General features: G+C 50.9%; 1 protein-coding gene across 1 annotated transcript; it reads right to left on the reverse strand.

The window, feature by feature from the left end:
* Window positions 1-379: 379 nt before the first annotated feature.
* LOC111155993 (zinc finger protein 263) lies at window positions 380-6925 on the reverse strand. Its single transcript, XM_022516506.1, has 6 exons — window positions 6389-6925; window positions 5328-5508; window positions 4803-4876; window positions 4392-4518; window positions 2859-2975; window positions 380-2418 (listed from the first exon to the last, which is right to left on the reverse strand). The coding sequence occupies exons 1-6, from the start codon at window positions 6773-6775 to the stop codon at window positions 1250-1252; spliced, it is 2055 nt and encodes a 684-aa protein (XP_022372214.1). The 5' UTR covers window positions 6776-6925; the 3' UTR covers window positions 380-1249.
* Between the last annotated feature and the right edge of the window lie 4474 nt (window positions 6926-11399).

Here is an 11399-nt window from a genome sequence, read left to right on the forward strand (position 1 = left end):
AACAGGCAATAATTCAGTTATGTCCTGTCTTTGAAGAGCCAGATTTTCCTTCAGCTTTGTCACTAGAAAGTAAACATTCTAAACAAAGAATCAAAGACATTTTTACTGCTGTCCCCTCACTGAAAGCGAAGAAGCCTACTAGGAGACCCTTATGACAATATGACCTTAAGCAGCCGCTGGGCTTGACCCTTTGTTCCCAGTCTGGAAGCAGGCCCAGCCTGGAGCCGGCCAGGAGCACACCCTCCCTCAGCCCTCCTCAGCCCACCTCATCCAAACCCTTGACCAACCACACAGAAGACAGGTCCTCCGGCCGCAGCAGACAGGGGACAAAGCAACACTGGATGCCAGGACAAAGGTCCTCAGTGAGGAGCTGCACATGCTCATGTTTCCTGAAGACATTTATTACCACCCAAACAGACTTCAGCAGGGAAAGCATGATCCCTAATCTCCCCAGGATGCACATTTGCAAAGCCTCTCAGGGAACCCCGCTTTCACAGAACCCTCCGAAGACCCCAGAGCTCTGTTTCTTTCTTGTGCAGAAGTGGGGTGAGTCTTAATCTCCTCAAGGGTGACTAAGTCAGAATCCGGTTTCCTGTGCCAATGCCTGGGCTGAACTGCAAACTCCCTCTTCCTGTGTCCCTCAGGCCTCTGGTTCCTTCTGGTCTGAGGTGATGTTTATAAGCTTGGCCTGTGCATGAGCCCTCCTCTCCGAGAGGCACTGTGGTGGCTGCCCCGGACTGCCCCTGGCTTCCCAGCCAGGGCTTCTGGGGGAGCTGCAAGTCACCAGCCAGTCTTCTGTGGCCAATAAGCTGGTTTCCCAGAATCCTTCACCCTTCTTTGGTCCCAGGACTCAGGAGCCCAGGCACCCCTGCCGAACATTCCAAGTGGGGAAAGCAGTAACGGGCAGTCACACAGATTCCCAAAGTTGTCGGGACACACAATGGATACAGTAAGGCACCCGAATCACGGCTAAGATACCAAGGGAGTAGGCACACCCCGGGCCAAGAGACCTCATAGAGAACTCTGCCCTCAGCAGGTCACCTCAAAAACTCGCCACCCTCAACAGTTTGGACAGAATTCCGTTTTAGTTCTACGCTAATCCTTTGCTGCCTCCGCACCTCCCTCACACTGACACCCACCTCGCTCCTCTTTACGGTAATTACTTTAAAAACAGATTTGGGGGCCTGGGCAAAGAACACCAGCTCCTAACAGGACCCTCTGAGTGGGCCGAAGAGAAATCCCATTGTTTCTATCCCGTGTGAGTTCTCTGGTGACTCATAAGGCGGGAACTCCGAGAAAAGCTCTCTCCACATTCCGAACATTTGTAGGGTCTCTCTCCCGTGTGGGTTCTCAGATGACGAATCCGATTGGAGCTGTGAGAAAAACTGTCTCCACACTCGTGACAGGTATAGGGTTTTTCTCCGGTGTGAATTCTCTGGTGCCTGATTAGGTTTGATCTGTGAGAGAAGTTTTCCCCACAAAGGTTACACTTATATGGTTTCTCCCCCGTGTGCGTTCTCTGATGCCTGGTGAGGTGCATGCCCTGCCGGAAGCTTTTCCCACAAGTCAAACATTCGAAGAGTTTTTTCTCTGCCTTGTGGGTTCCGGGATTTGTAAGAAAGACAGTGCTGTCATTCACTGCTTCGCCACACTCAGAGAAGGGGTAAAGCCTCTCCTTCTCGTGAGTTCTTTCATGTATGACAAGGTGTGAACTGCGAGAGAAACTTTTCCCACACTCGGCACACTTGTAAGGTCTCTCTCCCGTGTGAATCCTTTGGTGTCTAAGGAGGTTGGAACTATGAGCAAAGATCTCCCCACACTCAGGGCACTTGTAGGGCTTTTCGCCTGTGTGTGTCCTCTGGTGCCTGTGAAGGTTGGAGTTGCAAGAGAAGCTTTTTCCACACACGTTACACTGGTAGGGTTTCTCCCCCGTGTGCGTGCGCTGATGGCGAGTCAGGTGGGTGTTCTGACTGAAGCTTTTTCCACATTCCAGGCACTTATGGGCCTCCTCTCCCAAGTGTGCTCTGTGTAGTGACAGGAAGTGTGGGTTCCCACCAAAGATCTCGCCACACCCCACACCCATACACAGTCTCTCCGCTGCATGGATTCTCTGGTGCCTAATTAGGTTCGAGTTGTTAGAGAAATTTTTGCCACACAAGGGACATAAGTGGAGCTTCTTCAGCTGCAATTCTTTTGGTCGCCCCAGTTCTCTGCAACTTGTAGCCCCCACTAAGGATGGCTCCATCCCTTCCTCTGGGGGAGGCTCCCAGTGCCCTTCTGCCCTGTCTCGAGGCCTTTCCTGCTCAGGACTCCAGGGGACCTCCCCTCTGGCCTGGCCAGGCAGCAGTGCCTGTGGGTGGATGCTCTCAGGAAAAATGGACTGCGCGCTTTCTTCCTGGTTCTCAAACTTCTCTTCTCCTGGCAGAGCAAGAGAAACCAAACCCCTGTGTTATTTCCACACCAGAGAAAAGGAAGTCCCACCTATCTGCTACTCCCTGTAGCTCAAAGGCCGGAAGGGTTGGTTCTACCTCAGTTTCCCGTGCAGGCAGTGCACTCCAAGAGGAAAAGGGGTGGGGCCATCACTCAGGAACCAGCGCTCACTCAGACCAGTCCTGAATTCCCTGGTACAGGCCCCCAATTCCTTCTACAACTGAGGCTCCAGCTTCTGCCTTGTGGAAATGGGCGGGATGGAGAGAGCTGGGACTAGGGTGGGCCCCAGGGGTGAATGCCTCTATGCATTCTGCGCCCTGGGATCTCCCCGGCAGCAGCGACGGGCTGGCCCTACACCCAAATCCTCAAAGGCCTCCCTTCCAACAGCGGGAAACCAGCTGGCCAGGCTGCTCATCTCCATTCCTTACCTGGAGCTGGGCTGCTGGGACTCGGGCCCTCCTTGCAAGTCTGAACACTGGGATCCCATGGCTTTCCTCCTTGTTCCACTTGGGTGCTCAGGGCCTCCTGACTAGGAACCTGAGACTCTGTTTACAATGGAAGAAACAGATTTCTATGTCACCATTTTTCTCTACCAGGCAGAAGTAAAAAGACAATCTTGTTCCCTGTACTTAGGGGACATATCCACAGAACGTGCAACAAATCTGACAGCAAATGGCTGGAACTTGCACTCACTGTTCTCAGTGACTACCTCCAGAGAAAGACATCGGAAGAGGGAGACTACGGGTTTTTTTCTTTTTACACTTTTGTAGTACTCAGGGCCTTTTGCAATGAGAAGGTACACTTTTATAATCAAAACAACCAAATAAACATGACTAGAGTGATCAGTTCTTGAGGAATTAGTTTATTATAAAAGAGCCCCGACTCTCACAGATAAATATAAACTAGAACGGAGTTCCACTTGACAACTCCAGGAGAAAAGATGACACAATGGACAACCAGAAAGAAATCTAGGCCTCCGAGAGGACCCTGAGGTTAAAACCCAAAAGCACCATTCCTGTGCTATGCTAAAATTAAAAACTCACTCTAATCCCAGCAAACATGAACTTTAAACAGTTTTGTTCTAAGAGCTTGTGATCTGAACTTCTCTTCCTGAGCAGCACCCACTGAAAGCTATGTTCAAGTTCAGGCACCAAGCCAGGCCCAACGACGGAGAACCTGGAGAAGGTCCCAATGAAGGAAACCAAACCCAGCGGTCACGCCGAGGCAGAAGGAGAGCAAGTGCGCTGACAGCCGTGCCTGATGTATGAAAACAAAGTGTGTGTGACTTTTCTATAGTGTCAATCTATTATGAGAATTTTCATACATCCCAAGTTGAAGGAATTTTACAATACCTGTACACTCGTTACCCAGATCCAACTATCAGTTTTCTGTCATATTTTACAAGCCTCATTTTTAATCTCTGCATAATAGTTCAACTTATAGAAGCATCCCACTGTATTTTTCCTGTTTTACACATATGTATCATTTCAATTTCCAAAAAGGATCCCCCGTTCCTGAGTTTTTAAGGGCTGGGAGAACTGCTGAGCTGGAATATTGATGCCAGCGCCCCCCTGAAAGTTGGGGAAGGGCCTAGAAATACTAATGAAGCATGGAAAATACAAGTGAGGTCAGAAGAATAAGCATGTCAAAATTACAAGGCATCAAGCACGGAGACTGTGTGTGAGGCGGGGGTGTGGGAGGCTGTCGGTGGATCTGATTTGTTCTGCCGGGGGAAGTGCAGGAAAGCTCGCACACCCTGCCTTTAGCTCTGGCAGCTGGGGGCCGTAAGTCTGCCAACTGTGCCACCTGCCAGAAGTCTGACTGATCCTCAGCCAGCAGGCTTTAGAAAAAGGGAGGTCTTCTGGCGAAACTCCAAACTTATGTCCTGGAGGTGAGTGGCTAAGGGACAGGCCCCTGGTAAGAAGCGGCTCAGTCTTCATCCCTGGAAAAGAAGTCCTTACCCAGTGAGTCCACATTCTCATAACTCTCCTGCACCGTGTCCCTGGAGAGGGCCCTCTTACTAGGATCCTGATGCCCCCACTCCTCCTGGGAGATGTACATAGCCACGTCCTCTAAGCTCTCGGGCAACTGAAACAGCACAAGATCTCCTTTAGCCCCTGAGGCACCAAGAACAATTCAAGCAGAGTCATGAGTTATAGGGCAAAACCCAGGGTGTCAAGGACACATTTCATGGGGAAGAAGGGTGCCAGGCCCACTAGTGAGGTGTGGAGGAAATAAACAAAGGCGGCGGGGAGGCTGTGCGTGGTGAGAGAGAAAGGATCCTCTCTGAGAGGCAGAAAGACCCCATCCCCACAAGAGCAACTGCGGGGAGAGGTGCTGGGGAGGGGAGACGACGGGGACTTCCACATCACCTGGGGCCCAGTCAGCTCCTTGTCTTCCATGTTTCCTTCAGCAGGAAAGAGAGAAAGCCAGGGAGCAGACAATGCTGAAGTGACAGAAATCATGATGAGAATGGCATTTGTAGTTCTCGGGAACCCAAGGCTTATTACAACACGGTATCCACTCCCCGACACCCAGTCTCTGCTCAGCACTGTACAATGAGCAAAAGAAGGCAGCAGAGGCATAATAAAGCGATGTCCAAAATGGCAACGTGCGGGGGCAGGACACCAGTCACGTTCCCTGCTGGCCTGCAGCACTCAAGCCCTCCATCATTTGAAGATCTAAACGTCTGTGCTGTGCATACTGAAGGGCTTACTTAGGATCCCCCTCCCGCCTCCCATCCCCAGAAGAACCCAAGCCACCACTTTTCACTCCACATCTAGGAACCCTAAGATGGGAAATTCCCTCACCTGGGCGACCGCACTCCACCTGCTGGTGTCAGGGTGCAACCCCGAAGCCCCTCCTCCCTCCCACCTGCCCAGACAACTGTTCCTCACCCCTCTCCTTTACAGCTTGGGGGTCCCTTTTGGGGCTGGGGCCTAGCAGCTCCTGCAGCCTGGGGCCAGGGCTTCGCTCAGTCTCCATTGGCTCCAACTTGAAGCTCGGTGACTCTCGTGCTGTTTCCAGAGGCAAAGTCTCCTCCAAAAGCACTTCTGTTCCCCGCCTATGGTTTGTGACCTGGGAACCAACCCACATCACTCATCATCACAACAGGGCCCGAAACGAAGGGAATTTAGTACAGAATTCTGAGGGCAAGTCTTCAACAGAGAAACACTGTTAATAATCTTTTCGGATCCAGCAAGAGAGAAGGATGGTTTACACTAAAAGCTTTCCTGATCGCCCATGCACTGGAGAGAATAGGAGGGGAGGGTGTCCACTCCCAGGGCACACCTTCCCTGCACAGCTCTCTGACTCAACTGACCTCCTCTTGCCTCCCCCCACTTTTTCTATTTGCTTCCATGCCTCACTCCTGGATAAGTTAAACTTGGGTGACCCTGGGGGCAAGTGCCCTCAGAACCACACGGCCAATCTGTTTTCCTAAATTCACTAATAACCCGACCTAGCTCTGCACAGGAGACCAGATTGCTGGACCTAACAAAACAACAGCCACCAGACATTAAGCACTATTAGCTAGCCGTGTGATCAAAATTACAGGATGCTCAACCTGCAGCCCTCAAAGCAACCCTAGAAAGATGGTTTTATCATTCTCACTTTACCAGTGGCAAATCTGAAGCCTAAAGAGATTAAGCACTTGCCCAAAGTCACAAAACTAAGGAACAGAGTGAGGATTTGAACCCTGCAAATGAAGAATTAACTCCGGGGGTCACAGTAAACCAGAACCCCTGCCTCCGTGTGGAAATAGGGCATTCTTCCTGGCTCACTCTGTCCTTCCGGGGGAAACCTGGAAAACGAGTCTCCCTGACTAAATTGTGAAAAGACCTCTTGCCCATATAAAGCCTACTCGGGGGACCAAGTAAAGGTACCGAGAACGGGGCCACCGCAATGTCCTAGTCCTCGGGGCCAAACCAACCGCAGTTAAGACAACTCTTTCTCTCACCTGTAGTCGCAGCCTCCCAAGCTCTCTCTGCATGTCCTCCACAAGAGTCACCGCTTCCTCGCCACTCTCCGGATGCAGCTCCTGCACCCTGCTCTGGATCTCCTGGGGCAGGATGGTCAGGAACTGCTCCAGTACCAGCAGCTCCAGGATTTGCTCCTTGGTACGCATCTCAGGCCGCAGCCACTCGTGGCAAAGCTCCTGGAGCCGGCTGAGGGCTTCCCGGGGCCCAGCGGCCTCTTGGAAGCGGAACCGTCTGAAGCGTAAGTGGGAGGCCTCAGGGCTGGGCCCTGGATCCGGCGGGGGCGGCTCCTGGCTCCAGGCGCAGTCCTCCTCCAGTTTCACTATCAGGAGCCCTTCCCGGTCTTGGGAGCCCGGGCCCGATGCCATTGTCAAACCCCGGGAGCGCCTTGGTCCCGAAACCGATTGCGCCCGCCCGGGAAAGCTCCCCGGACCCCGCGTCTGCGAGTCCCGGCCAAGGATTCCAGTCCCAGCCCGGGAGCGGGCGCAGCCGGCTCCGGCGCCTCGGCTTCGGTCGAGCACAGGCGCCGCGGCGCCAACGCCGGTCGCGTCACCGGCAGGAACCCCTCTGCTCCCCGGTTAGGACCTGAACGCCCCGCTTTTACGCTCGTGGCAGCCTCACGCAAGACCTGGCGCTCGGCTTCACGCCGGAAGTCCAGCGCGCGCTGGGCGACCACGGCCAACGGCGCAGCCTCGGGACTAACTTCCGGGTCAGGATCCTCGAATTCTAGCGCCCGTTGGGTCAGGTCTTGCCACAGACTCACCGCCGGCCAACCAGAAGGGAAGATTTGCTTGCAGGGGCGGGACGTTCGGCGGGCCAATTGGAGGCGAGAGGCGGGGCAGCTAAGTTCAGGGGAAAACAAGGCTGAGGAGGGCGTGACCGGTGGCCTATCGGATCAGGATCCCCCCGGAAAGTCTGCTGCAGTGAAAACCCGAGCCACGCGAAATCCAGTGCGTTAGCGTCGCGGGGCGGGGGGGGGGGGGGGGGGGGGGGGGGGCGGCAATCTGAATTGTTAACAAGCTCTTCCCCGAGACACAAGTTTGAGAACCACTGTCCCGATTTAAGGGCAGTCCCCACCCGCTCTGGTTACTCGGGGCGGCAGGAGAGGGTCCCCTGACCCCGACGGCCTCAGAAGCACGGAACCTAGGGTCCTCTCGGCCACCGGTCGGCGCCCGGGGGAGGGGCGGAAGCGTGCGGACGCGCCTGGGTCAGCGTCGCCGCGGGGCTTGCCGGGAGACGTAGTTTGTGGCGTTCCCCGCGCTCCGCGTCCCCGGCTGGTACCCCTCGGTGAGGAGCTGCGCGCCGTGGTAGATTGTCCCGCAGGTTTCCCTGACCCGGTCAGGACCTCGCTTTTGGAGGCTGGAGGTCCCCGAGGGCGCCTGGGATCCGAGACACGCGTTATTCAGCTCCCTGCTAGGTCCTACGACGGTCTTGGGATGAAGGCTGTGAATTTCACTGCAAGGGGCGAACGGAAGGAAACCCGAAGAGTCGGCTCAGCATGTCCCTTCCCTCCATCGACATTCAAGATCGTGGGCTCAGGAAATAGAGGCGTCGTAGCAGTGAATCGTGGCAACCAGTAACCTTTTATTGAGCGCCTGCCTAATGCAGCTGGGCCCTGACAGCACACAAAACTGGGACGGAGACGCTATTACCATCCCCATGTAACGGGCAACAGCACCAAGTGTCACTTAACGCCCTGTTCAGGGTCACACAGCTAGTCCGTCTCTAAAGGTCAAGGCTACCATAATAGTAAAGGGTGGTGTGAGGTCAGAGAGGTCGGCTTTACAGGACTGAGTGGAAAAAGTCCTGAGTATTTCGTTTTTTTTCTTGTGCCGCTCGAGGGAGAGAGGTCCACAGATGTTGTGGGAAATGTGGCCTCAGCAGCCGCAGAGCACACAAGCAGGTATAGATCCATTTCATAAACTCCTGTTGAGACATGTGACCTCAGAGTCCTCTAAGGCCGTTTTCATGTTTTCGACCTATCGCAGGAGACTACAGACTCTAACCTTATAACCACTTTGCCGGTATTTACTACGTTATCTCAAACAAGTTATTCAATCTTGCTAATCCCCAAACTTCAGTTATCTTACCTATTTTGAGAGGATATGACTATCCCCACCTTGTAACATTGGGTGAGGATTAAATGAGCTAATGTGTAGGACGCTTAGAATGGTACCTGGCACTTAGCATGAACTCAGTGTGATACTAGTTGTTACTAATGCACCGTAAATTCCTCAAGTCTCACCCTATCTCACAGAGAAGCCAGTTGGATTTTTATTGCAGGATGTGGGACATGGAAATGTTTGCAAGACTACACATATCTTGAGATGGTAAAGAATCATCTGTTATTTGAGGGTTTTTTTGTTGTTGTTGTTTTTAAAGATTTTGACAGAGAGCACAAGCAGGAGCAGCAGCAGAGGGCGAGGGAGAAGCAGGCTCTTTGCTGAGCCAGATATGGGGCTCAATCCCAGGACCCCTGGGATCATGACCCGAGCCGAAGACACATACCCAGGCACCCCTAAGTTAAGTTTATTAATGGGGACTTGAAGCCGTTGGACTTTCTGAGTTATTCAAATTCCTGTTAATATTCTTCCTCCGTTTCTTTAAGGCCTGTTTATATTCAGACAGAAGAAATAGTGGGAATATTACTGGGAGTAGGGTTACAGGCCAGTAGAACTACAGGGGCTCACTTGGGGCAGGAGTTCTTACTCTAGAGCCCATGACATTCTAGAGCAGCCCTGTCCAGTAGAACTTATTGTGATGGCAAAATGTAGCTCCTGTTCCTAAGTGCCACTGAGTGGCTACTGTACTGGCTGGTGCAGCTCTGGAGGGTCACAATAGTTGGATTTGGAGATCTTGTAAGTTTTGATAACTGTATGCAGACCTGCATGTAGATGTATATTTTCTAGGAAGCAGATCAAGTTCGTCAAGTTCTCAAAACCACCAAAAAGATTGAGAACCACTCTTTTAGGTCTTTGGTGAAAAGTAAGTTCAGGGAAGTAAGTATGCCCTCTGGCGATCATTATTGATTCTGCTTTCTTATATTTTCTTGTCCATAGCTGTTGGTGGCTCTCACTATTATAACAGAGAAAAACAAATTTCAGTCTAGATAAAGAATCCTTATGAATCCTGGCCTTAGCTGTTATGGTCACTAGATTCTGTCTCTGAAGCTGCTTTCAGGACTTACCCAACTCTTACAGATTTCCTTGCATGCAAGGGGTGCAGTTGTCTGCCTGTGGTCTTCAAACCACTATTTGATGAAATACACAGTGTTAAGACTTTCTGCTCTGTGCTCTTTGGCAAGGGAGCGAATAAGCAGCTCCCATCAGCCTGCAATATTGCTTTCCCTGCCTCTCACCTGAGGATACTCTGGCCTCCAGGCTCCTGCCACCTTAAGCCTTTGCTATCTGCCACTCCTCCCAGCTTTCGTTTCATCCCACTTTACTGTACTATAGATTCCCTGTGATCTATGGCTCAAGGTTTGGCTCTACATGTATGAAATTGCTCTTTGATCTTACTCTTACCTTTGAAATCCAATTATAAACAAAATACATGGCATTTCATTTGAAATGCATTTTATTTTAATCTGAAACATGTTGCCTTTCTCCGTGAAAATAAAATAAGGCATTTTGCTCCACTTCCTGTATATTGGTAAAATGTTCTAAAATTTAAGTTTTCCTTCAGATTAACAATCTAACTTGCTAATATTGTTTTGGACTGTTAATATTTAAACATTTTCCTCACGTTTGTTCCTCATATTTAAACATAATTATCATATTTAAACATTTCCTCATGTTTCCTCCTTGAATCATAAACCACCACTTACCAACCCACACTTTGTTGCAGAGCAGTAAATTTTTTTTTTTTAAGATTTTATTTCTTTGACAGAGAGAGATCACAAGTAGACAGAGAGGCAGGCAGAGAGAGAGGGAGGGAAGCAGGCTCCCTGCTGAGCAGAGAGCCTGATGCGGGACTCGATCCCAGGACCCTGAGATCATGACCTGAGCCGAAGGCAGCGGCTTAACCCACTGAGCCACCCAGGTGCCCCCAGAGCAGTAAATTTTGTCCGGGGTGAGAAGGGGCAGGAAGGGACACAAAGAGGCTACAAACTAGCTGCTCTCAGTGGTAGGGCACAGCAGGGACTGAGCTGCATACAGTTTTACCAGCTGTCTCTGGATTGCCGGAAACACTCTTGATAGTTGTTTTGGTTAACTTCAAGATAATCCACTTTTAGAGTTCAGCAAAAAGAAACATATAAAGACAGTATTTGCTGGTTACCACCAACCAAGTTCACATATACATTTTTATTTGAAAATCTCTTAACTGAAATTAATCCGGGACACAGTTCCCAAACTCCCACTTTTACACCTCTCGCTCTCTCTCTCTCTTCTTTTGGCATTTTAGTCCTGACTTAGATAATTCCCTTAACAAAATATTCAAAAGATAATATAAAAACTAATTTAGTGCATTGATTTTTTTTAAGATTTTATTTATTTATTTGACAGACAGAGATGACAAGTAGGCAGAGAGAGAGAGAGAGGAGGAGGAGGAAGGCTCCCCGCAGAGCAGAGAGCCCGATGTGGGGCTCGATACCAGGACCCTGGGATCATGACCTGAGCCGAAGGCAGAGGCTTTAACCCACTGAGCCACCCAGGTGCCCCTAGTGCATTGATTTTTAACATAGAATTAATTCACTCCTCGTCCACAGATTAGATGGAGGATATTAGCCTTGAATTGAGCCCAAAAGCCCTCCCCTCATTTTGGTTTTATTTTAACACTGAAATACTGCCTGTCAGGAACTAGGTGAAATCATCCTAAGTGATGAAACAGATATAAAGAGGCCATCTGCCCCGGAAATCAACTTGAATCCAGGAATAGTCAGTGGTGACCTAAACTCTTTATGTTCCTGTCTGTCTTGTGGCCAGGATATCCGGTACCAAAGTGTGACCTGAGCTTCCCAGTGGAGCACAGAGAAGAGCCGTGGGGAAAAGG

The sequence above is a fragment of the Enhydra lutris genome, unplaced genomic scaffold (assembly GCF_002288905.1).
Source record: "Enhydra lutris kenyoni isolate GAN:26980312 unplaced genomic scaffold, ASM228890v2 scaffoldscaffold45, whole genome shotgun sequence".
Lineage (NCBI taxonomy): Eukaryota > Metazoa > Chordata > Mammalia > Carnivora > Mustelidae > Enhydra > Enhydra lutris.

Bases quoted from the DNA above. Each gene is read 5' to 3' on its own strand.
- LOC111155993 (XM_022516506.1), bottom strand. From the start codon at position 6,775: ATGGCATCGGGCCCGGGCTCCCAAGACCGGGAAGGGCTCCTGATAGTG. The intron at 5,509-6,388 runs GTGAGAGAAAGA...GTTGGTTCCCAG, and splicing joins TTGGGAGGCTGCGACTACAG to GTCACAAACCATAGGCGGGG. The intron at 4,519-4,802 runs GTGATGTGGAAG...GTGCTGTTTCAG, and splicing joins AGGAGCTGACTGGGCCCCAG to TTGCCCGAGAGCTTAGAGGA.